Source organism: Pseudorasbora parva, chromosome 23 (assembly GCF_024679245.1).
Source record: "Pseudorasbora parva isolate DD20220531a chromosome 23, ASM2467924v1, whole genome shotgun sequence".
Lineage (NCBI taxonomy): Eukaryota > Metazoa > Chordata > Actinopteri > Cypriniformes > Gobionidae > Pseudorasbora > Pseudorasbora parva.
The window spans coordinates 34,525,539-34,552,437 of NC_090194.1; the positions used below are offsets into that span (position 1 = coordinate 34,525,539).

The 26,899-nt window shown below is 38.5% G+C and overlaps 2 protein-coding genes across 4 annotated transcripts; one reads left to right on the forward strand and one right to left on the reverse strand.

The window, feature by feature from the left end:
* Window positions 1-244: 244 nt before the first annotated feature.
* tor4aa (torsin family 4, member Aa) lies at window positions 245-5,162 on the reverse strand. The gene is made up of 2 exons (XM_067433319.1): window positions 4,990-5,162; window positions 245-2,174 (listed from the first exon to the last, which is right to left on the reverse strand). The coding sequence occupies exon 2, from the start codon at window positions 2,172-2,174 to the stop codon at window positions 945-947; it is 1,230 nt and encodes a 409-aa protein (XP_067289420.1). The 5' UTR covers window positions 4,990-5,162; the 3' UTR covers window positions 245-944.
* A 3,389-nt stretch (window positions 5,163-8,551) lies between these two features.
* Window positions 8,552-24,024, forward strand: brap (BRCA1 associated protein). 3 transcript variants are annotated; one of them, XM_067433378.1, is made up of 12 exons: window positions 8,552-8,874; window positions 9,634-9,874; window positions 9,939-10,095; window positions 12,005-12,194; window positions 13,676-13,789; window positions 16,109-16,257; window positions 19,141-19,216; window positions 20,071-20,209; window positions 21,016-21,125; window positions 21,480-21,569; window positions 21,695-21,798; window positions 22,452-24,024. In XM_067433378.1, the coding sequence occupies exons 2-12, from the start codon at window positions 9,652-9,654 to the stop codon at window positions 22,816-22,818; spliced, it is 1,719 nt and encodes a 572-aa protein (XP_067289479.1). In that variant the 5' UTR covers window positions 8,552-8,874; window positions 9,634-9,651; the 3' UTR covers window positions 22,819-24,024. The 3 variants fall into 3 exon arrangements, with proteins under 3 accessions (XP_067289479.1, XP_067289477.1, XP_067289478.1); XM_067433376.1 differs by having other exon boundaries at window positions 8,553-8,874; window positions 9,713-9,874; XM_067433377.1 differs by having other exon boundaries at window positions 8,554-8,874; window positions 9,713-9,874; window positions 9,942-10,095.
* Window positions 24,025-26,899: the final 2,875 nt, after the last annotated feature.

Here is a 26,899-nt window from a genome sequence, read left to right on the forward strand (position 1 = left end):
CTTCACATATTTGAGGAAAAATACACTACCATTCAAAAGTTTGGGGTCAGTACTTTTTTTAAAGAAATTAATACTTTTATTCAGCAAGGATGCATTAAATTGCAACGTAAAGACATTTATAATGTTACAAAAGATTCAAAGGTTTAAATAAATGCTTTTCTTTTGCACTTTAATCAAGGAATCCTAACAATATCTTTGTGTGTGTGTGTGTGTGTGTGTGTGTGTGTGTGTGTGTGTGTGTGTGTGTGTGTGTGTGCTTCACAAAAAATATGAAGCAGCACAAAAATCAGCTTCAAAAAATACATTTTAAAATATATTTTTTAGTTAGATCTGCCCACTTTGAATCAGAGATAAAGTAGAGCGGTAAGATTACATTTATTTGAATGAATGAATTATAGCATTTATTTGAATTAATTATCGAGAGAAATGCGTAGGCTACCTGTGTCTGTTCGCCGCCTCTATTAATATCAAAGCTGTGAGTATAATTCAAATAAATGCTATAATTCATTAATTCATTCAAAAAAATGTGATCTTACGCAAAATGCTGGATCTAACGAGATGTAACTGAGGGAAAAAAAACCATGGGCCTTTTTTGCCTCCATGTTGTGCATTCGAATCCTATAATGCACAGCTAGGGGATCATTGCACACCTTCCAGCCAATCAGAATCGAGTATTCAGACAGACCATGGTATAAATTATTTTTTACAATCTAACAGTTTTCACTGCATTTTTAATCAAATAAATGCAGCCTTGGTGAGCATAAGAGACTTCTTTCAAAACCATAAAAAAAATCTAAACTGACCAAACTTTTGACCAGTAGTGTATTGACAAAAAAAAAAAAATTCACAAAGAACAAAATGTTGAACACAATGAAATGAAATCTCATGGCAGAGTCCTACCAATAACTTTCCTCATGTTGCCCATCTGCACGGCAGATTTAGTGTCAGAGAAGATTTACTTTTGCCACAACCTGCCTGCATCCGGTGTGAGAAAACTCCTGTTCGCCAACTATATAGTATGATAGTTCTTCCGCAAGTCTTTCTACATGTGATCGTTCCGGGTAGAATCCTTCCCTGGACATCTCATCAATAAAACAATCCATTACGTGGCTCTTCTCCAAAAGCATGAACGGTAGGAGCTCTGCTTCTAAAAATAGCATGTGGTGTCTTTGAAGGTAACTATGCAACCAAGGTGTCAGTTCCTGACTCAAGCTTGGACGGCCTGAGACAGCAACGCTGGAGTTGTGCAGGACAAACTTGGTGATATCTTCCTGTCCCAGGTTGCTGATGAGGATGTAGATGGCGTTTAAGTATTCATTGTTGTTTTGGGGACGAATCAGGTCTCGCAACGTGTCCAGCAACTCCCTGGGCATGTGCTCCACTTCATCGAAGATGAAGACCGGTATCTTCTCCGCTTCCTCAGCTTGTGTGACCATCTCAGAGATGTGAGAGTCCAGAGATTTGGTGCATTTTGGGATATCGTCGTCTGTCGGGCAATGGTGCAGCACAAAGTACTGCATCACCAACTCATCGCCAACAACTGAGCGGAAATGCTGAGCCAGTAATCGCCCAACGTGGCTCTTCCCAACTCCAGTAGGTCCATGAAGTGACAACACCAAAGGTTTATTGTGTACATAAGTTGATAAATAATCATGCAAATGACCCAGGAGGCGCTCTGTTACTTCCTGTTGGCCAAACACTTCTCTTTTAAGGGTCTTCTCCAGGCCTTCTAGATCATATTTGAGGACGTGGTCATCCAAGTTCTCGATGGCGTTGTAAATCTGTAGAAAGACGATGATAAACAACAAGTACAGGCAGTTTTTTGCACGGCTTCTCTCTTTTGTGGGTACGGCTCTTAAACTGCTGCTCGGATACAAGACCCGCCCCTTCCTCTTTTTCCTTTTCTTGCTTGGGAAAGCAGGGTTGCTGGTTATAGGATCATAAAGATTTTCAAAGGTGAAAACCTTTGGGCTGGTGGACCGTGAAGAACTAAAGCTCTGGGATGACAGTGTTGCCATCTCCAGACGTCGCTTCTTCATGGCCAGGTACTTCTGGCGGATGCGCACCATGGCGCGTACGTTTGAGGAGAACTGGGAGAAACTTCCCGTGCCATTTTCCTTCACCTCTTTCGGTTGGTCCCCACTCAGCCTGTCGCTTGGGTCTTGTTCGCCCATCTGTGGAAAGCAATGCAGAAATGTATTTACTTAAGATTACTCAGTACTTATTTTAGGAAACTTTAGTCACCTTAAAATAAAGTGAACATACTGCACATTACACAAATATATACAAGCAATATAATTCTAAAGATCTTGCCTGATGATCATAAACTTTATTTCCCCCCCAATGATATTCCTGATCTTTTCCCTTTTGTAATATCCCTCAGCCATCTCTCTTTCTACAAACCTTCTTTAAATCTCATTCACTCTCTCTTTCTTTCCCCATCAAGAGTGGACACACCCCCTACTGCTGATTGGCTACATGTGTGTTGTGCTGCTCCGTCTGTTCCACTTTCAACAATGTTTCTCAGAAATCGCTTTATGCACCTCTAAAAATAAAAGGTTCCTTATTGGCATGGATGGTTCCATGAAGAAAGTAGCGGTATGTGGGATTGACAGCTAGTAGTTAAAATAGGTACTGCAGTCCAAATTCAAAATATTGCTGGTTGTAGCTTCCCACGCCCCCTCCTCCTCAAGGTGGACCAGATGCGAATGAAGCGTTACACACGAGTGACTTACATGTCAAGTCAATGCAAAGACACAAATAGACATTCTGCAGCACGAATCGTGCAAAAGAGGCTACGTGAATGATGTGATTCGCGTAAATTGAGCATTTCGGGCGTCTGGAAGAGTTGAAAAATCTGAACATTGGCGGATATTCACGCTGCATTAACCAATCAGGAGTTTGCTCTAGTAGTGACAGCAATGAGGACAAAATCATATGTGGATATCTTCATACTTTATAGAAACAGGAATAAAAAGAATCTTTCTTGGAAGAAAGTGAGTGAGGAGGTCAGAAAATCTGGTAAGTTGTAAAAATGCTCTTTACTCAATTTGAGCTATACGTATTGAGACTACAAGCTAGCTAATGCTGGCAAATTGAGCTTATTCGCCATATTTTGAAACAATCCGTGTCAGCCATTTTGCAATGAGGTTGGAGCCGCCTGGGCAGAAGCCCTTCCCATGACGCAAATTTGCGTCTGTTGTGAAGTGAATGTCACGTGCAAGTTCGCTCAAAATGTAATTTTGTGAACACACATTCAGACTCGACACTCACGCGGGGTGCCAGCTTGAGGACATGCAACAGGAGCAAGCGCAATTGACAATGGAAGCCACACTATAAGTTGATTTGTCCGTGTTTTTATATGCTCTCGTTCATAGAGATTTTTAGATGGATACAGAGGCTTTTTAGGTCAGGTAGACTCTGCGATCTCTGGCCAAGATTGTTCACTGGCTTCCATGGCTGCGATATATTGTGTTTTCTGCCAACTGGAAAACCTGTGGTGTCGAAATACTATTGAATAAATTGGCAATGTGCGGTTTCACACAGACCAATACAAAAACAGACACTCTCAGAAACGGAAGGCACATTTTAAAGCAGAATAACTGGTTGCAGATTGTTTTTCAGAGAAACGAGTAGGTGAATTTAGCATATCTTTCAACATAGTATGGTATTTTTATGCTCTAGTAAAGTGAAAAACTTACATACAGCACCTTTAACATCCTGTTCCACAAAAGGTTCTTTATAACGGAAAAGGTTGTTTACATTATTAAAATTAAAAGGCTCTTTTAAGAACTGTTGACTGAAAAGAAAAAGCATTTTTAAAAGTGTTCTTGCATGTTTTAGTTGGCACGCTCACCTCAAAGTGAGTGCATTTCCTGAATAATATGTGATGTATATTGTGCCTTTATTTTGGTGCATTTGACAATTTATATTTGCCACAAAACAGCGAATGCAAGAATAGAGGCATGTGCGTACAAAAAATGAACAACTTGAAAGTCACTATAGACATGCATCATTTGACTAGCAACACAAAAGTGCACATGTATTCAGTTTTTTTCAGTGGCCTGACAAATTACGTGTGTGAGTTTACACCAGCACCAAACCACAAAAATGAGAAGGAATTTGACGTTTCTGCTTCTGTTTTATTTAGTGAACTCACCTCTGTTTTTTAGCCTTAACGACTCTGAATAACTCTTTAGTAGGCTACATGATGGCACGTGTTGTAAACTGCTTGCATCATAAACTCAACCTCTGCTTTGAGATGCATTATTTTGGTGCATATGACAGTTTGCATTTGCCCACAAAACAGCTAATGCAAGAATGGAGGCATGTTGTAGCAACTTCATTCACTACATTCAAGCTGCATTGACCTCGCCTGTAGGCTGAAAGTCAAGCGTTTACAACTATACACATGCAAATGATACTCCATTTAAACAAGTTTCATCTGCAACAAAACATACAAAAGAGCTCAGTTTCAAGAAAAGACATGTTTGCATTGTTTGACCACCAAGTATCAAATGACAAAAACTGTAGATTCTTGCCTCTCTTTGTTTCCCCCACAATGAAACCTGGTCAGAAATGTGTGCTTCACACAAAATAACCGTGAAACTCTTGTGAAAGCCTCTCAAAACATATTTACACTAACTTTACGTTCAACATTCCACACATTCTGCCTTTCCTTTACGTTCCCCTCTGCCAAAGCAGCAGATATGGATTCCTTCCTGGAAATCCTTTTTCACACACCCCTTTTAGGAGAACAAGGGTAATAAAAAGTTGCCTGAAGAGTGTGCGTTAGCAGACTGCAAGTTTGACGTCTCCCACCAGCTCTTGAGTGGTTTTACAAAGACCACTTAAATAAGGGGAAGTTCAGTAAGACAAGACAGTTGCTTCAGCTGCAGTGGTTAAACTTTATCAGATGCAACAGGAAGACAAATGTAAAACTTGAGAAGGACAAACAGAGCAAGCATTACACAAATGGAGTTGGCTTACCTTCAGTAAACACTCTGATTAACAGCTGGCGTGTGGTTTTGGATTCCTCTAGAAGCTGGACTGATGAGGAGAGGAGAGAGGAGGTGACTTCCTCTGAGCAGAGGAACATTAACACAGGCAAACTCTTGCAGCTCCTCCCATCTCAGATGGGCCATCTGACCATCCTCTTGTGCAAACCACACCCCCCTCCATCACGCACAGGAGAAACAGACCTTCTGATGCACCTCTGAGGATTTCAAAAGAGTTTGTTTGCACCTCATTGTACGTCATCTGATTCAGAGAAAGAAACTAGGGAATGGAAATGCATTTGCAATGTTGTTGGTGGAAAGTCACTATTCAAGATGAGTAATTGAATCCAAAAATGGTGTGTGTTACGTAAGCAGAATATTTGTTTCATGTCTTTTATCTGAATCACTGTGGAGGATTTGCTGAGGATTTGTACTACATAAAGCAGCCCTGCTGTATGAAGGTGTCACTGTTGACTGTTCACCAGGGTGGAGTTTGAGCTGGTGGTTTACAGTTATTACTGTTCGTAGATTCAGCTCAGTATGCAAATGAAACAGCACTTTTACACCTCACACTATCATAGAGCAGATGGAGTGAAGATTTAAGAGTTTTTATACATTTTTTTACTCTTGGTCATTTTTATTATTTTACAGAAACAATAACTTACTATTTTCAATGCCACTATAATTTTTTTATAGGCATGTACTTCTGTATGCTGTGTTGATGCTTAACAAATTAAACTGAAGTGCATTGAAGTGCACAGCATTATTTTAATGTGTTGAAAAATTCCACTGAAACAGGAAGACATTTAGTTTATATCACAGCTCGGTCAGGGCCGCTCGGTAAAGCTGCAGTTTCCTCCTAACCTCTAACCGTTTCTCCTCCTAATCTCCAATTTGCTTTAAAATATCATTCTGTGCAGTATTCAAACTGGGTCCAATATGTTTTCTGGTCTGCACAACCGATCTGAGCTGTCGTGACTCTGGACCGACTCGATCACATGATCCGCTCTGAGCTGTCATGACTCTGGACCGACTCGATCACATGATCCGCTCTGAGCTGTCGTGTCTCTGGACCGACTCGATCACATGATCCGCTCTGAGCTGTCTTGACTCTGGACCGACTCGATCACATGATCCGCTCTGAGCTGTCATGTCTCTGGACCGACTCGATCACATGATCCGCTCTGAGCTGTCGTGACTCTGGACCGACTCGATCACATGATCCGCTCTGAGCTGTCGTGTCTCTGGACCGACTCGATCACATGATCCGCTCTGAGCTGTCGTGTCTCTGGACCGACTCGATCACATGATCCGCTCTGAGCTGTCGTGTCTCTGGACCGACTCGATCACATGATCCGCTCTGAGCTGTCGTGTCTCTGGACCGACTCGATCACATGATCCGCTCTGAGCTGTCGTGTCTCTGGACCGACTCGATCACATGATCCGCTCTGAGCTGTCGTGTCTCTGGACCGACTCGATCACATGATCCACTCTGAGCTGTCGTGACTCTGGACCGACTCGATCACATGATCCGCTCTGAGCTGTCGTGACTCTGGACCGACTCGATCACATGATCCGCTCTGAGCTGTCGTGACTCTGGACCGACTCGATCACATGATCCGCTCTGAGCTGTCGTGACTCTGGACCGACTCGATCACATGATCCGCTCTGAGCTGTCAGGTGTGTTCGACATCGGCTGCGGCTGGATGCATGCGATCGGCGAGAGTAGCCGAGTGCAGTCGGGGAGGAGCTGCAAACGGAGACGTGAAGTCGGACACTTTCTGCTTCCCGTGGTGACGCTTGCACTGCGTTTGCAAACTTTATCACAGCTGAAGTTAAATAAATGCAATATTTCTCAAATACACAGATGTTTCAAATGACATTTTCATTCAATACTTTATGTACTGTTTAATAAAGCGTCTATTTGGACAAGATTAATGTTCAACATATAAACCTACACTATCAATGAAGTGTTGTCAACGGTTTTAATCAGTTTTAGTTTGATAAACATGATGATATAACATCGCGGCTACATGAAAAGAGGTTTTACTGTTATAAACAAATGATTTGTGAGCATTAGCATAACGTAAGGTTTTAGAATAAACACGAAACGCACGTGTTCGTTGTCATGCGGTGAATCGGCCAATCATGGATCAGTTGTGTCGTCATCAGAGCTCTTGCATTCACCTGCAGTCCCCCTTGAGAATCTGCAGCGGCTGCATCAGCCGGCTGCTCTCGAATCGCTCTCGCGGTACTTTGTTGACATACGTCACAGTCACGTGCCGTCGGCGCTGTCTCAAGTCGGACAAAATTTCTAACCGGCATGCACTGCTTCAAGTCAGCCGCTGATCGGTCTGCGCATCACTAGGTGAAGTCGAACAAGCCTATAGTGTCTCTGGACCGACTCGATCACATGATCCGCTCTGTGCTGTCGTGACTCTGGACCGACTCGATCACATGATCCTCTGAGCTGTCGTGACTCTGGACCGACTCGATCACATGATCCGCTCTGAGCTGTCGTGACTCTGGCCGACTCGATCACATGATCCGCTCTGTGCTGTCGTGACTCTGGACCGGCTTGATCACATGATCTGCTCTGTGCTGTCATGACTGGACTGGAGCTGTGCCGGTTCTCTGACACTAACATAATACCAGACTTAATTTGCCCAAATGGAAAGCATATTTACACTGTGTGAATCATTCCATATCCCCTATACAGTGCACTGTCTGATCGTTTCCTATCCCCCACCATGTGGAAGACAGTAAATGTGTGAACACGTAACTGATTTAAGCCACAGCTTCAACATCTCTGTATAATATAGGGGGCGGGCTTCAGATTCTAGAGAGCATTTGATTAGACAGAAAATCTTTGATCCTTATTAGTGGAAGTGAGAGGCTCTATGTTTTGAACGCTTATATCTTCTAAATGAAAAATGTGTCATTGTTTGGAGCTACACTACCTCATAGGTATTCACACATATTCACATATTCACACTAAAAAGACAAAACACTTCTATTTTGATTTCGCATGGACTTTAACTGTATATGCATATTGAATACAAATGATTTTGGCTATTATATAAAATAGGCTATTTTATTATCTTGTATTGTTATTTTTTTAAACTATTATTATAGTATTATATTTTTTTCTTCACCAAGCTTCACCAAGACAAAGTCCTTGTAAGCACACTTGGCAAGAAATATCATTCTGACTTTGAAAATATAATGAATATAATAATTATGTTAATTATAATTATTACAATATAATCATAAATATACCATAATATATGACGCATTTAAAATGATATTACCATTATATTATTCACAAACTGTGGCAGTTATCTAAGGGCTTTTGTTTTGAAATGATCTCCTTGTCCCCGGAAGTAACGCAGTAATCTATATTTTCTTCTCAAACATAAGCATAAAGATACCGTTATTAATGAGACATTTACAATTATATTACCATTGAATAATTCAAAAACCGTGTCTGTCTTTTTATAATAAATTATCAATAATTATTTAAGAGCTTTTGTTTTTGAAATGATCCTCTTGCCCCCGGAAGTAACGCAGTAAATTTATCTTTAGTTCTCAAACGTCATTGTTGTTTTCAGGCGTTTATCCTTCTAATAATAAAGCATAATTATATTACGCGTTTATGGCATATAGGTCCAACGAAACGTCGTTTATACGGGTCAGACCTTGCGTTTAAACCCGTGTCGTGCCCAATGCCCTGTTGTATTGAGCTCGTGTTGTTGTTATCAGTGTGTCTGTCCGTGGATGAGTTGAACCTCTGAACACATGAGTGTGTCTCTGGTCGTGATCAGACTCGAGCTCGCGGATCAGTCTGACTCCCCGCAGGGTTTTCAATACTGCGCCGGTGAGTTTCACTCGTTTACTCTTTCATAACCGACCCGACACTTACTTGTTTACCGTGGTACGGGATGGCTATATAATCCATACACTATATTCATATGTCATCATGACTGTGTACAAACGGGTATTACCATCTTTTTGACGTATAACATTAATAAGTTACCACGGTAATCTTTCAAGTACTTTAAAATGCACTGTAAATATTATTGTTCTTAAAGTGACATACGTGGCATGGTATCAAATATAGCCATCTGATAAGGGTAATCTTATATCCATCCATCCATCCATCCATCCACCCATATCAATCAATCAATCAATCTATCTATCTATCTATCTATCTATCTATCTATCTATCTATCTATCTATCTATCTATCTATCTATCTATCTGTCTATCTATCTGTCTATCTATCTGTCTGTCTGTCTGTCTGTCTGTCTGTCTGTCTGTCTGTCTGTCTTCCATCCGTCTGTCGATCTGTCTACCATCCATCCATCAATCCACCCATATCCATCCATCCATCCATCCATCCATCCATTATAATTATTAATATTTGATATTTTGATTTTTCAATGTTAAGTGGTCTCTTCATTTGTTCCATATCTGTATATAGTATAGTAGCTGTAGTATAGATACTGAGATGCATGATACATGATTCTGAATATCATGATCATCTGATTTCATGTCAATCCCATGATGCCTCAAAATGAAGTGTCAGTTTGAGCAGAGAGCATTCACACACTCGGTGTGTTTGAGCTTGTTTCTAGAATCTCTTTGAGGCCTTTATGTTGAGGCCGCTGCTGGCTTCACGGGTGTCACAGCTCTCGCATGTCCTGCGTCCCACAGTCACAGAGATGTCGGAGGACGAGATGAGAGAGAAATCGCTGGTCTCCGCCAGAGCCGCGCTAGACGGCAAGTCGGATCTGGAGCGGTCGGCCCTCCTCCACCAGCATCTGGGCAGCCGTGTCATGAGCGACATGGTGATCGAGACCTTTCAGCACAGTGCAGGTTCGGATCCGTTTGCATTGACAGCAGCGGGCCAGTAATGAGTGACTGACTGTATTCTGTCCAGCAGGAGCTGAGGAAGGTAAAGAAGATGCCAAAGATCAGACGGACGAGAGCTCGACCCCAGACTCTCCCTCCAAACAGCTGCCGGATCAGATCTCCTTCTTCAGCGGGAACCCGTCGGTGGAGATCGTCCACGGCATCATGCACCTCTACAAAACCAAGTCAGTCACTCTCCCACCTTCCCTGCCTCCCTCTCTCTATCATTCTATCTGTCTGTCATTCTCTCGTTCTATCTGTCTGTTTGTCAGTCGTTCTATCAGTCTGTAGTCGTACTATCTATCATTCTATCTGTTTGTCGTCCTCTCGTTCTGTCTGTCTGTTTGTCAGTCATTCTATCAGTCTGTCTGTCGTACTATCTATCATTCTATCAGTCTCGTTCTCTCGTATCTATCATTCTATTGTTCTGTCTGTCTGTTTGTCGGTCTTTCTATCTATCTTTCTATCTGTCTGTCATTCTCATATCTATCATTCTATCTGTCTGTTTGTCGGTCGTTCTATCAGTTGTTCTATCTGTCATTCCATCATTCTGTCTGTCAGTTTGTCGGTCGTTCTATCAGTCTGTCATACTATCCATAATTCGATCTGTCTGTCTGTCGTTCTCTCGTTCTATCTATCATTCTATCTGTCTTTCTATCAGCCTGTTATACTAGCTATCATTCTGCTTATCATTCTATCTGTCTGTCGTTCTCTCGTATCTACCATTCTGTTGTTCTGTCTGTCTGTCTGTTTGTCAATCATTCTATCTCTGTCGTTCTTTCTGTCGTTCTATCTATCGTTCTATCAGTCTGTCGTACTTTCTATCATTCTATCTGTCTGTTGTTCTTTCGTTCTATCTGTCGTTCTATCAGTCTGTCTGTCATACTATCTATCATTCTATCTGTCTGTCGTTCTCTCGTATCTATCATTCTATTGTTCTGTCTGTCTGTTTGTCGGTTGTTCTATCTATCATTCTATCTGTCTGTTCTTTCCTTCTATCTATCATTCTGTCTGTCAATTTGTCGGTCATTCTATCAGTCTGTCGCACTATCCATCATTCTATCTCTGTCTGTCTGTCATTCTTTCGTTCTATCTATCATTCTATCTGTCTGTCGTTCTCATATCTATCCTTCTATTGTTCTGTCTGTCTGTTTTTCGGTCATTCTATCTATCTATCTATCTATCTATCTATCTATCTATCTATCTATCTATCTATCTATCTATCTATCTATCTATCTATCTATCTATCTATCTATCTATCTATCTATCTATCTATCTATCTATCTGTCTGTCGTTCTATCTATCATTCTGTCTGTTGTTCAGTCGTTCTATATCTATCATTCTATCGTTCTGTGTCAGTTTGTTCGTTCTATCTGTCTGTTTGTCAGTCGTTCTATCAGTCTGTCTGTCGTACTAACTATCATTCTATCTGTCTGTCGTTCTCGTTATATCATTCTATCGTTCTATCTGTCTGTTTGTTGGTCGTTCTATCAGTCTGTCGAACTATCTATCTTTTTATCATCCGATCTGTCTGTCTAGTTCTCCCGTTCTATCAATCTTTCTATCTGTTGTTTTATCTGTTTTTCTATATCTGTCAGTCTGTCTGTCGTTCTATCAGTCTGTCGAACTATCAATCTTTCTATCATTCTATCTGTCTGTCTAGTTCTCCCGTTCTATCAATCTTTCTATCTGTTGTTTTATCTGTTTTTCTATATCTGTCAGTCTGTCTGTCTATCATTCTCAGTCGTTCTATCTCTCATTCTATCAGTCTGTCTGTTGTCCTATCTGTCTGTCTATTGTTCTATCAATCATTCTGTCTATCGTTTTATCAGTCATTCTATACTTCTATCAGTCTGTCTGTCTATCAGTTGTTCTATCTCTCTGTCGTTCTATCTGTCTCTCAATGCTAATACTAATACTGTTATTTGATATAGGTCATATTATTTACATGGTACCTCAAGATGATGCACTATGGTACTCATACAAAACAAATACCACATTTTTTTGGCAAAGTGTAAATAATAGACTAATAATAGACACAATGGGTACTTTGTTGCAGTGTTGACTTGGTTTTGTGTGATGTTGTGTGGACAGTAAGATGACGTCACTCACAGAGGACGTGAGACGCAGTGCGATGCTGTGTGTGCTCACCGTGCCGACCACCATGACCAGCCATGACCTCATGAGGTTTGTGGCTCCCTTCAACGACGCCATGGAGCACATGAAGATTATCCGAGACTCCACGCCCAACCAGTACATGGTGTTGGTCAAGTTCAGGAGTCAGGTGAGTTAACCACATAAAGGGCAATTGTGTCATCTATCTATCTATCTATCTATCTATCTATCTATCTATCTATCTATCTATCTATCTATCTATCTATCTATCTATCTATCTATCTATCTATCTATCTATCTATCTATCTATCTATCTATCTATCTATCTATCTATCTATCTATCTATCTATCTGTCTGTCTGTCTGTCTGTCTGTCTGTCTGTCTGTCTGTCTGTCTGTCTGTCTGTCTGTCTGTCTGTCTGTCTGTCTGTCTGTCTGTCTGTCTGTCTGTCTGTCTGTCTGTCTGTCGTTGTATTGTTTTATCTAGCGTTCTTTCTATCAATCGTTCTGCCTTTCATACTCATTAGTTTGAACAGGATTTGAAAAGTCCTCAGCTTATCCTCACTAATTGAATTTTTCGTGATCAACACAGTTCTTAAGAAAAAATAATTTTCTGTTGACGATGTCTGTGTGGCGTTTTTAATGTGCTATGGTGAGACAAACCATGTGCAAATTCATCAGACATGAACCAAAAACGAAAATTCAGGACGCACTTTGTTGAAAACCAAAACTGAAAATTAATAATAAATTATATTAATAAATTATATTATATATATATATATATATATAAAATCATATAATGATTGATCATATAAACACTGATTAAGCGATTACATCAGATATATTCATTTCGTTAAGTTGTAATGTACTTAAGTTTTAACATACCCTTATGGTGTTCATTGTTCACCCATGTTTGTTTCGTGCTGTAAATAGTAGTAAAGAGGAGATGAGATTAATCCATGCTGCCGCTTAAACTGAGGTGGCTACATTGATCTGTCATGCTGGAATAAAGAGAGCCAAAATATAAGAAATCATATCATTACCGATTAAAATCGGAAAATAAAATAAAATATATTGTTAGTCTAGAACTAGTGTTCACACAGCTGACATGTTTAACTTACGCTGAACACAGTCAAAATGTGCCCTCAGAGAAGTGCTAATTAAAACATTTAGAAAAAAACGCAAATAGCTTCTTCGGCTGTAAATGTCCGGTGTTGTAGAGAGCTAAACATAATACGCATTACCATTCTGATATACCGATAAGTCTGTTTTAGACAGACAAGCCTGTGTAATGATCTATTCCACTTCTTCTGAATCAGTTTCTGGTTCAAACATGTAATTAAACCAGTTTTTCCTCTTACCAATGTGTAGCGTTTACTACCGAGAGTGAGTGTAGGCGGCCATAATTTGCATATTCATCTTCCACAAATACTAAATGAAGCAAGAATGTAGTAACAATCAAGCTATTTTAAGGCATGAAGAAATTATTTTCACAGGAATGTCATTTTGATTATCCATTTGCCAGGCAATTCTGACAGTTTGACACATTTTCCCACTTGATTTGCAAAATCACCTCATGCTTATTAGTTTGCTGAAGTTTGTTCGATGTTCAAATTTTCATGAGTTTCGTTGTGTTTTTTCATTTCTTTAGGCTGATGCCGACAGCTTCTACACAACAAGCAACGGCCGTCAGTTCAACTCCATTGAGGATGCGGTCTGCCAGTTAGTCTATGTGGAGAGGGCGGAAGTCATCAAATCTGAAGAGGTGCGTTAGATAAGCCCCTTTCACACTGCACGTTGGACACGCAATATTCCCGGAACATTGCCGGGTCGCCTTCTGTGTGAAAGCAACCATGTCCCGGGATTGATTACCGAATTGAACGGTCGGGGACCTAGTAACATTGCGGGATTCGACCCGGGACGAGCGCTGTGTGAACAAAAGCCGAAACTAATGCCGCAACGTGTACGTAGTTATCGTGCGACTCCTAGAGCTTGTTTTTTCAATAATACAACCCTGCAGTGCCAGAAGAGCTCGTCTGTGTTTTAAACGCAGAGAGTGTTCGTATACAAAAGAAACTAAAATTAAACAAGCAGAAATGTGCGCAAACTGGACACAAGTCGAGACCACGGAGCTCCTTACTATCCGCGCTGAAGCTGAGATCGCTCGCCATTATACGTCACATCCGGATGTCACGTGTCAACTCGTTCCGGGACCGTTTCGGGTTGTGTGTGAAAGCGCACATATTACGGTATTTCGCTGGCAGTGTGAATGGACCAAATCTATCGGCCAGGGAACAAATGCCGGGTCGCATTATCCGTGTATTTGCCGGAATAGCAGTGTGAAAGGGGCTTTAGTGGTGTTAACTAAAGCAAGCAACTGTTGTGATTCGAACAATTCTTAACAGTAAGGGCGGTTTCCCCGACAGAGATTAAGCCTAGTCCTGGACTAAAATGGCCTTTTAAACCAGATTAACAGAAATCTGCTTTCTCTGCCATGGTTTTAAATAGTCCTAGACTTGGGGCTGACCAAAGTGTTTTTTTGGGGCTGATATTGCCCATAACCCATTGCGAGTTGGACGAGGATTTGATTAGAACTACAAACGCGGATAAAAAGCGTTAATAAACTACAAACATGACGGATGTGTGAGTCCGACGGTTAAGTTGAGAAGTTTAGATAAAGGGGTTTGAGTGACCAACTATCAATATTTAACCTGACAAAAATATATTTATTCAGTGTTGTCCACATTATATTTCACCTGCAGCAGCATTGTGAACTTTTTTAATGACACGTTTGGCCATTAACTTTTAAATGCATCATTATATTTAAACTGCAAACACATGAGGAGAGTCTCTGCATTATAGACCCACACATGGCAGATCATCGAGCGGCTACATTTCTCTCCGATACGGATGGAGATTAAACTGAACGTGGAGGATTTGAACTGTGACGATGATTGACAGGGCAGATATATGGTGACGGGATGCACGTAACTAAGAGACCGATAAAGATGGCGAAGTAGTATGTCCCAAAGCTTGCATACTTTTCTGCTACACACTCAAAAGTATATACCTTTTCTACACAAAAAGAGTACATACTTTTAGGACGTAGTATAAGTAGGCGAATTGGGACGCAGCATGAGTCTTAAATTAAACCTACCAGGAGGCAGGTTTAACTTCAGATTAACGTTGTGTTTCAAAGAAGAGACATGTATTACTTGAGATATGTCAGTGACGATCAATGTATACACACATTGATGTGTGTGTGTGTGTGTGTGTGTGTGTGTGTGTGTGTGTATATGAATGTAACAGAGGCATGCTTGAGAGCTGTGCGTTTAAACTTCACTTCCCTGGCTCCAGGAGGCGCATGAGCAACTGACACTAATCCTGCTCGGAATGGGAAACAGTATTATTTTTGTAAATGCAAAGTTTCTCTGAGAACCTAAAACATTTGTGAGAGAATGCAAAAGCATTGACAAATTTGTCCTTCACCGTGTCCCTTTAAGGGCTTCGTACATTCCTCAGCTGATGTGTGCAGTTTTTCTTTGCTATTTGCTAAAAAATAGTGTTTGTTTGAAGTATTTTTCTGCTGTGCTTGTTTTCCTCTTTCATTTGAAGGTTTTTGTGGTCCATTGCATGTTTTCTGGGCAACCTCTGTCATGCTAATTCAGTTGGTTTTAAATGAATCTGGTTCATTTTAGTTAAGGACTCCATAGTCCAGGTAATCTGTATCTCTGAAAGACATTTTTTAAGTCACAATTAACTAAATTAAGGCCTATTCCTGGCTTAATTTAAACCCTGTCCGGGAAACCGCCCGAGTGTTCGAATTCTTGGCAACAACCAGAACACCTTAGCAACAATCAGAACACCTTAGCAACCTTACTTTTTTTTTTAACTTACTCTTGTTACACATTTTTAGGCTGATGCATTGCTTGAGTGATCGGGATTAACCTTTTTTGTTGTTGACTAGTTGTTTCTGTTTAAACACACACACACGTCATGTTTCCAGTACTGATTTACATGCATCACAATAGTGGCAGTGTTCTGGAATGTTTTGAATGATCTCAAACTCTTCATTATAACCCAGGGTGCCAGTTTACCTGTGATGGATCTGACAGAGCTGCCCAAGTGCACCGTGTGTTTGGAGCGCATGGACGAGTCCGTCAACGGCGTGCTGACCACCCTGTGTAACCACAGCTTTCACAGCCAGTGTCTGCAGAGATGGGAGGATGCAACGTGAGTGCTGTCCTTCACAACCAAAGCCTTTACTTACAACAGCAAATCAACTCACACAATTATTTACTTCTATTTTATTTAATTTTTTTAAAAATATATTTGAATTTACATTTGTAAAAATGTTTGGGGTGATGTATCCATGGCTGTGCGGATTGGGAAAATGAATATTAAATATTATCACCAGTTTCAATCCTTCTGGATAAAATCTAGTCCCGTCCTAAATGATGTACTGCTGAAGTGCTATTTCACTTACAAGATGTCACATTATGGAAATTAAATGCTTTGAATATAGTTTATGACTGGAATCAAATTTTATTTTTACATTTTAATTTGTTTTATATTTAATTGTTATCAGTACATTATAAAATATTTTTTTTTAAATTATAATTAATTATTTCATTAAATTAAATAACTTTATAGTAACTTTGAGACATTTGATCTTAATAAAATGGAATGTTTTTAGTTTAAAATTAATTGTCAACAAAAAGTTATGAAAAATAATCTTAAGTTATATATAATTGTACCTTAAAGTGGTGGATGCATGCAATTTGACTTTTATAACTGTAGTTAGTGTGTAATGTCGCTGCTTGAGCATAAACAGTATCTGCAAAGTTACAGCGCTGAAAGTTCAATGCAAACGGAGATATTGTCTTTTAAAGTTATGGCAGTTTATTGCCTACAAAAACGGCCGGTTTGGACTACAACGAGCTTCTTCCTGGGTTGGTGACATCATAAACCCTCTAGTCTCTGCAGATGTGACTTCTGCCCGTAATGGGAAGGGGCGTGGCTTCTGGACAACCTGTGCTTGGCACTTCAGCCAATAAAAATACAGGAAACTACATTTGGCCATCTGACCAATCTAAGACCATTGCGTTTTTCGGAGGGATGGGCTTCATAGAAGCAGGAAGCAAACGAGCCGTTCAAAGGACAGTGGAGACAGCGGTGTGGAATAAAGGGAGAATAGAAGAAAAATACGGCGTAAAAAACAAAAACAAAAAGTATCAAGACATGTTATACTGGACCCCATAAACACAACCAAGCCTAGAAAAAAAAACACGGAACCACCCCTTTAAATTAAGTCAACTTTATGGTAATTTGAAGACACTTAAATTAAATTAAATCTAATATTTTTTATGTAAAAATGTTATTTTATTTAACATTTAGTTATTAACATTGTTACTATAAAACTAAATACTGTTTTATTATTATTATAAATGATTATTTTATTCATTAAATTAAGTACACTTAATAGTAACTGTGACATTTGAATTAAATCAAATCTAATATTTTTAATTAAAAAAAATATATTTTATATGTAATTGTTAACAAAATATTATAAAACAAAAAAAATCTTTATTATTGTTATAAATTATTGGTTTAAATTAAGTAAATGTTATAGTAACTAAGATTGAGATATTAATAATAATAATAATAATATTATTATAATAATAATAATAAAGAATGTTTTTTAATTTAAATATTAAGTTATAAAATAAGAAATATCATTATTATAAATGATCATTTTATTAAATGAATTAGACTTTATAGTAACTTTGAGACTTTTGAGAGTATTTGTTCAGTTTATTTTCTTCCCGCTTGACGTGTGTCCTCCACACCCTTCTCCTCATGTCACACACATTCTTCTGCCATGACACTGTGTTTACACTCATACTTCGCTCTCATCTGTTGTTTACCTGCGTCACTCTTAACCTTTTCGTTTTGGTTCTCCATTGACATATGATAAAGCTTTGCTGGGCTGTTCTCTGTTCTCGCTGCTGTGTTTGTGTGCAATTGTCATAGTTGACCTCTGACCTGTGAGATGAAAGTCACAATGTCACATTTCATGCACACAATGAGGAGTGCAAACCGCTGGTTGAGGATGGTTTCGGCTTTAAGAGTTTACACGCATGAATTGGCACGTACGACACATTTAACCTGCGTATTTCTGAGTGAAGTGAGATCGAGTGGGAAATGATGTAGGGTGGGCCTTAATTTTATTCTTTAGGATTTGATTGTGCATGAAATGTAGGTCAAGATATTATCAGTGGTGTTTACTAATGCATGCATCACCATTATTAATGCTCTTACAATAAGGTAGTGATGTGAACAGACTCCTCACCTAAACTGTTACACATAATTATATGAAATATTAGGGCTGGGTTGATGAACAATCCCAACAATTTTGATGAACAATCCCAACAAAGTCTTTGTAATGCCTCCCATCCAATAAATCACAATAAGCTTATATTTTTACTTAACCTGTTCTTCAATATTTAACCACAGTGATGTGATTAAATATTGATGAGCAAAAGTGATTGAAATCTTGAAACTGAAATCTCTTCCAAAAATGTGTTTTGTAATCATATTGCGTTGTTGTAATTGGAGAAATTATTTTATTTGTTATAACGCAATTACATTTTTGGCCAGGCTTTCATACAGAGAAATAAAAAGCATGGAAAAACAAGAGCGAACCAACAGAATATTAATAACCGATTATGTGTTAGTTAATGTGAGCTTTTTGTTTTTCTATGCACTTTTGGCATGGTAAAATAAAGCCTGTAGCTGTAGTTATTAGCTATAAAATTATTTCAATAAACCTATGTAATATATTATATTATAATAAATAAAGTAACGCACCAGTATAGTTTACCGCATTAGTTGAGATTGAAAAAATTGGACATGCACTGTACCTGAAATGTATCCAAATGAATATTGAATTGAATCAAGATCGAATCATGATCGAATCCTCACATTCGTGTCAATGCCCAGCCCTATTATATATTGTTCTTGAGTATTACGTGCACCAATGAGTCCGAGATGTGTCAGAATACAGGAAAAGGTCTTTTTGAAGGCTCGAGCGCTGACCGTGGTCTTCTTCTGCAGGTGTCCAGTGTGCAGATACTGTCAGACTCCTGAACCCGTGGAGGAAAACAAGTGTTTTGAGTGTGGAGTGCAAGAGGTAACAAACCTTTCACAACTAATCGTTACGATCAGCCCATGAATCGCACACACACGGGAAAACATCCGCCAGTAGTGAATAACACACTTCTGTGGTCGACACTCATACGGTTGGTCGGCACTTGATTTTGTTGTGTTAAATATGCATTTTGCTGAACATTAAATGCATATTTTAAATGCATGTTGATGTATTTTTATGACCGCAGTAAATCTAAAAGCACTGTTGTAATGAGGCATAAATGTGATATGTAAGTTTAGTCAGTGCGCAAGATTTAGAATATGATGTTTATATTTTAACCTTTTTTTGCATAAAATGCATAAAACCAACATAGACATATTTGAACTCTGAATGGATAGAATAATATTTTTGGTAACGCTTTACAATGAGCTCTCATTTGTTAACCTTACCGTAGTTAATAATGCATTTACTTTTACAAACTAACAGTGAGCGATATATCACTGCATTAACTAGCAAAATGTGTTCATAGATTTACATTAAGAATAATAAATGCATTATAAGCATTGTTCATTGTTTGTTCATGTAGAATAGTGTGCCATTTTAGTTTTACTTTTATTATTTACATTTTATTAATATGTTGAAGTCTCTTTTATTTGTATAGTTTAGTCATGTTTTTTTGTTTTTATTTATTTATTTAGGTTTCATTTATTTTTCAGTTTGTCTTTATTTATTTCCAGTAAATAACTGTAGTGCTCAAACTTAAACTTTATTGCAACATTTAACATTTTCTAATATTTATATTTTATTTCAGCTTGATTTCAATTAACATAAATGTTTTAATAGTTTTAGTTAGCGGAAATGACCCTGCTTGTGTTATGTTTGCTGATCTCTCATAGAATCTGTGGATCTGTCTCATCTGCGGTCACATCGGCTGCGGACGCTACATTAGTCGGCATGCCTACAAGCACTTCGAGGAAACGCAGCACACTTACGCCATGCAACTGACCAATCACAGGGTCTGGGACTACGCTGGAGGTGTGTGACGTCCTTGATCAGGAATAAAGACCCCAGAGAATCAAAAGTGGCTAGCAAAAAATTAAATAATACAATATTCAGTTGATGTGTAGTCACATCAAAAAAAAAAAAAAAAAAGCTTTAGTGTGTAAAGTTTGAGCACATTATAGTGCTGTTCGAGCACATTATTCCAATGTTCTGTGTGTGTGTGTGTGTGTGTGTGGGTTCTTCTCTATATCAGTGTCAGTGTTTCTGTACTCATTGTAGTCTTGAGTTTTCTTCCTGGAACGAAAACATCACAATATTCCTCATTTAAATATCTCAACCTCAGAATAAAGGGGCGGTGCCTGGTTGAGTTCGTTAGTAGTGTGTTGAAACTGGCAGTTATGGTAAGGGGCGGGACAATTCCCACACACGCTGGAAGTGCTTGACCAATCACAACACACTTTTCCAGCTGACCAATCAGAGCACAGTGTGCTTTTCAGAAGGAGGGGCTTCATAGAGACAGGAACTAAACAATGTTACTGACAGACTGGGAAGAGAGGAGCCGCAACAATGGAGAATATGAGAGAAATAATCAACATTCAAGCAGGAAAACCTAATCTAGAAGAGCCTAAAAACTAAATCAAGACTTTGAAATAGGGCATAATAGGTTCCTTTTAATAATTCACTCAAAATGTCAAATTATGAAAGTGAAATGCATTGAATGTTGTTTTATGTTCACTTAAATCCTGTTTAAATGTTGTAATTTTTTAATATTTTAAATAATTTACATACAATTGGCAACAAAATAGTTTCTGAATATTCTCCGTCTTTGTATCGATCAGATAACTACGTCCACCGGCTTGTTGCCAGTAAAACAGACGGGAAGATGGTGCAGTACGAGTGTGAAGGAGACACATGTCAGGACGAGAAGATCGATGCGCTGCAGCTTGAGGTCTGTGTGTGTGTGTGTGTGTGTGTGTGTGTGTTCTGGTATATTATGGTTAATGAGGACTTAAATTTGTGTAATGACAAGTGTATTATAATGTAAATGTGGTTTATGAGGACACTTCCTGTATCCACGTAAACCAAATGGCTTAAATAAACATACTATACCAATGCATTTGTTTATAATTAAAAAAAGCCTGTAGCTTTGTGTGATGGGTAGGGTTAGTGTAAAGGGAGAGAATATACAGTTTGTACAGTATAAAAATCATTATAAAACCACATATACAAGTGTGTGTGTAAAGTTGGATTGTGTTAGATACTGATCTCTTATAATGTTTTTGACACCTTTCTCCTCCAATAGTATTCATATTTATTAACCAGCCAGCTGGATTCTCAGCGCATTTACTGGGAGAATAAAATAGTTCATCTGGAAAAAGACACAGCGGAGGAGGTGAGAACCGGACCCTTTACAAGAACAAATCCATAATGAGCAATGCTTAAGATCACAATAATCTACTCTAACTCCAGTGAAGCAGCTTGTGTGTGTGTGTGTGTGTGTGTGTGTGTGTCTTTTAGATCAACAACATGAAGGCCAAATTCAAGGAGACGATCGACAAGTGTGACAGTTTGGAGCGGAAACTGAACGAACTCATCAAAGAAAAACAGTCCATCGAGAAGAAGTACGGTTAACTTTATCCTTCAGATGACCTTCACTTCGTTATCATGCCAAACATTTAGGTCTCTTTACAATATAGTTATGTATTTAACTAAAACCAATTAAAAAAAAACTTTCATTAGTTGAAATAAACTTTATCTGAAGTATTTTATTTCACTTGATCTAGTTGTCAACATTTTTCATTTAGTTCATTTAGTAGTAAAAAACTGAAAAATAAATAATTCACAAGAATACTACAATTAGTAAAACTTCAAGGTGACAAAAGAATATATAAAAATCTAAACGAATTCCAAATATTTATATAAAAGATTTAAAATTATCTCAAAGATACTACAATAAAACTAGTATGAGAAAGTTTCCAAAATACCAGTTACGTCATTTAATGTTTCTTTTACAACAGTAATGATGAATGCTTTCATACTTTTATGTTAGATGAGATTAAATGATTTGACAGCACCAATAATAATAAAAAAAAAATAATCAAGGTTTTCTTTAAACAGTGGAAGATTTTATAAAAAAAAACCCTATTTTTTAAAATTAAAGTAATAGTTAAAGTTGCAGTGTAAGTATAAATTGTTGTAAATTGAGTTGCCTATTTAACATTTTTCTAATGATACACTATTGACACGCTCTTGTTGTGCTGCTTTTTCTGTGTAGATGTTCCCAGCTGAATAACAAAGTGGTGAAGCTCAGTCAAGAGCTGCGGGAGGAGCAGGAGATGAACCGATGCCTGCGAGCCAATCAGACGCAGCTCCAGACGCAGCTGCAGGAGGAGGAGAGGCGGGCTCACGAGACCGCGGCCAATAAAGAAGGCCAGATCGCTGAACTGCAGGAGCAGCTGCGGGACGTCATGTTCTACCTGGAGACGCAGCAGCAGATCGATCGGATGCCTGCCGACACACGGCAAGAGATCCAAGAGGGTCAGATCAACATCGCCGCGGCCCCTGCCGCCCCGCAGCCCGGGCCCTCGGCCCACGGCCCCGGCAAACTGGGCCGGAAAGGACGATCCAAGAGGGGAAAGTAGACAAAGACGATCAGTTTAGTGTGTTAAGTGCTTAACGGATGGCGGAAATGTTGCACGGGCTGCTTTGGAATGAGGGAGTTTGAATAATCGCCCTTCCTCGTGTTCCCGCTACTTTAGAGGCTCTAATATATTAGTTTGTTCACTAATATCTCTCACGAGGACACCAGTGCTGCTTACAAATGGAGCTTTTATATGAAAAGTGCTGTTCTTTTATTTTCGTATCATTTTAGCTGGAAGACGTCAGATTCATGAACGCGTGCTGATAACTCTGGAAGTTTATTCATTGTTTGGTTTACTTTACGTTTGTAGAAATGACAGAACTGACCTGTTCTGGTCACGTTTCACTTGGAGAGAAAAAAAAAGAAGAAGAAATTAGATTTTTCTGTAATGCATCTGGATGATTTTTATTTTATTTTATAGAATTAAAACAAACAATAAAAAACCTGTTATGATATTTTAGTGGCGTCTAAATACATTTAAAGTAATATACCTTTTTTTTGCATTACTGTAACTAAAATTAAATGTTTTTACAGTGAGCATGTGCTTAATCATCACGAAAATAACACTCAGGCTGCATTTAATTTTTGCAAAATATAATTTCTTAATTTTTTCTTTAGATTCAGGCTGAACTATGAGACTTTTCCCCGTGAGATTCACCCCAGCAGAACACATTGTGAGCAGTATTCTCATCGCAGGTCACAGGTGTGGAGTTGTGACAATGCCGTTGCAGTGTAAGGGCTCGTCCGCCGCGTGGGAACGTTTGATGTTTGTGTATTTGGTTATTAGATGCACGCTGCACAAAATCACGTGGCCTTTGTTATGCTTTACTGTCCAACACGTCCACCCACTTATTTTTAGAAAGTTAAAAACACTGTCACTCTTTGTACCGAGTCATTGTATTGGTTTCCACACCCTTCTTCTCATAGATGCGTGGGATTGGTGTATTAATAACTTGACAGGAAGGCCACAAACTGAATATTTGTGATTGTCAAACTGTTAAAGCTACAAATAAAAGCACTTACTTGTGTCAGTCTTAGCTCTCGATCACAGCGCACAAGCCACACAAGAGAGTAAGTTATATACAGGCATTCCTTCTTTCTATGGCTGTGGTGAAACACGTTCGTTTAAGACAAAAGGTCGTTTTTTTGAGTGGGTGTCAATGGAGAAGTGTCTTCTGAACGCTAAATAAACGACTTTGTGAGGAAACGGCTGGTTGCCATTTCATTTTTATTTCAGTGAGCTAAAAGTGTTTTATAAGAGAAGTCACTGTCCATTTTGAGACCAGACAGTGACCCACATTTGGAAAAAAATCATAAGTGATTCAATTATGTGATTATAAATGATATGATTATTATATATATACATTTAAATTATATATTTTATATACATTCAAACCAAAATTTATTCAGAACCCTTTTCTCACATTATCAGTCTATTCGCTATAGTTCAGAAAATGGAAATAAAATATAACAAACTCGATAATACATAAGAACAAGATTCATCTTGATAATGTCAGATCACTTTGATAGAAAGGGACGTAATGGATCAATCAACCAATCAGATAATACCAATTTAGCTCAACCAATGACCAAGCAATGCTTCATTTAGTTCAGTCTGTGGTGTCAAAGGTTAATTAAAGAAAAAACCCTGAAGCAAAAAATGCTCAGCTCAAAGTGTCGGAATCATTTTGCTCCCAAGTGTGTATCAATTTTATTTCGATCACTGGATTTACAGATATTTCACTTTTGTTTTTTGATGAACTCATAATTATTACTCTGTGTGTTATTTACATGCAGTGCAGGGATTCCCTAACCTTTTTGTTAGCTGAACCCCTTTGCCCTAATATATTTACTAGAAGCCCATGAGATTAAGTTAATAAATTAGATCAATAAAGATAATTAATTATACAATTAACGGGATAGATCACCCAAAAATGAAAATTCTGTAAGGAATTACTCACCCCCATGTCGTTACAAACCCGTAAGACCTTCGGAAACACAAATGAAGATATTTTTGATGAAATATGAAAGGTTTCTGGCCCCTCCATAGACAGCTGTTTAAATAACACTTATAATACCCAGAAAGGTATTAAAGACATTGTCAAAATAGTTAATGTGACTCCAGTGGTTCAACTTAATGTTATGAAGTGATGAGAGTACTTTTTTGTTAATTATCTGAATCTTACAGTTTAATGATTTCATTAATAGCTTTTCATAAAACTCACAAACCTCAGTCTGGGAAACCCTGATGTAATGTAATATTTAATACCAGGGACTAAAACTAACTATTTGCCACACCTGCCAATGGCTGGTGACTTGAGAACATTTACTGGAAGAACTAACGTACAGTACTCAAGTAAATTAAGGGCACTTTTTAAATATCTGTACTTTACTTGACTTTTTCTGGAAACTTATGACTTTAACTTCACTACATTTGAAACAATACACTTGACAATACTTTTTTCTCCACTACATTTCTATCAAGGTTCTCAAAGTCAAATTGGTTGCAACTTGCTAGTGAAAGTCAGAGGATTTTTTTTTTCCTTTAAAAGTTTTTTAACAAGTTTTTCTGTGATCACTCTTATAGGGTCATGTGAAGTTTCTCTGCATTTTCTGAACACTAACCGGTTTATAGAAAAATGGAAGACGACGGTTCCTCGGCGCAGTGTGTGCACCCATGGCCATACTTAGAAAGTATGTTTCAGTTTTCTGGAAAGATTAAAGATAGTTGGCATAGACTTGATTCAGGTCTCATAATACATTCAAAAATGTAAACGTCTGGGAGAAAGAGAAGACGAGACGTATGGATGAATCTGAAAAAGCATTAAAATGCGAAAGAGAGCTCAGTTCAGTCCGCTCTTCTGTGAGCAAACAGAAAGCTGCCTCTCAGACGCCAGAGCATTAGTACTTAATAGAGCTCTCTTTCAGGTCTTTTTGCAATTAAACAGGGCTGCGTTTCCCAAAAGCATCGTATGCTTAAGTTGATCATAGGACAATTGTCACCAATGGTCTCTACGATCAACTTAGGCTTACGATGCTTTTGGGAAACGCAGCACTGATCAATACACAAAATTATGTCAAGATGTCAGTTTTGGCATTATTCACATAAACACATTCGATTATGACTTCAGTGAAACATGAACAGTTTGTCGGATGTGTATCAGTGTATTGGACCCAGACAATCGGCCTTAAAGTGACTGCAGCTTTGTAACTTTTATACAAGCTTTGAAATGAGTTTAAGGTAGTTGTATGCTAGCATGTCGGATGGAGCATCACTGACTGGCTTAAACCACCATGATAGCACAATGTGCATTCATACAATAATAAAATAATGCATTGACAAAATATAACTTTCCCTTGTAATGGAGTAATATTTGACCATTAGTAGTACTTTTACTTTAGTAATGGAGTTGTGTCCTTTGTCTACCTCTGACTGGCCATATAAATATTTTTTACCTGCCATGAAACGTAGAATAATCCTTATTAAAGTTACAAAAAAGCTTCAGTCAAGAGCAATGAGCGATTAAAAGATATCAGGTCAAGGCACAATGAGCAATTGTTCTATTGTTAGATTTACATAAAACAGACAGCAACAGGAATATTAGGTTGCTGTCACTTTAAGAGTGAATGCTTTGTTTTATTTACCAGTTAAGGCATAATTAAGTATGTCAATTTGGATGTTTGCAGATAGAAATTGAATGTTTAAATTGTCAAGGCTTAAACTTTCGTGAAGCTGTAACACTACCCTGAGCGTTGTTTGTTCCTGTTCTCACAATTTTGCATTGTTAGAATTCATGAAAATATCACCAGCCAACTGGCGATTGACGCGATTTCATAAAAACACCAACAGTGGTGGCCTTTGCAACTCAGTGTCTGTTAAAGGTGCACTATGTAGGATTTTTGCAGTAAAATATTCAAAAACCACCAGGCCAGTGCTACATATTTTGTTCAGTTGAGGTCTTAAAATATCCCAAATGTTTCCAACTATTTGTAAATTGTGAGAAAATTGCTATTTTAACCAATGAGCCAGGAAGTCTGAGGGAGTCGCCTGTCAAATATGCGTTACTCTCTGTTTCCAGTGT

What these genes read in the sequence shown, in the direction of transcription:
- tor4aa (XM_067433319.1), bottom strand. Translation starts at nt 2,174, where the DNA reads ATGGGCGAACAAGACCCAAGCGACAGGCTGAGTGGGGACCAACCGAAA.
- brap (XM_067433376.1), top strand. Translation starts at nt 8,796, where the DNA reads ATGAGTGTGTCTCTGGTCGTGATCAGACTCGAGCTCGCGGATCAGTCT. An exon ending in CAGAGATGGGAGGATGCAAC is followed by an intron (nt 16,258 to 19,140) that starts GTGAGTGCTGTC and finishes CTTCTTCTGCAG; the next exon opens with GTGTCCAGTGTGCAGATACT. An exon ending in AAACAGTCCATCGAGAAGAA is followed by an intron (nt 21,799 to 22,451) that starts GTACGGTTAACT and finishes TTTTCTGTGTAG; the next exon opens with ATGTTCCCAGCTGAATAACA.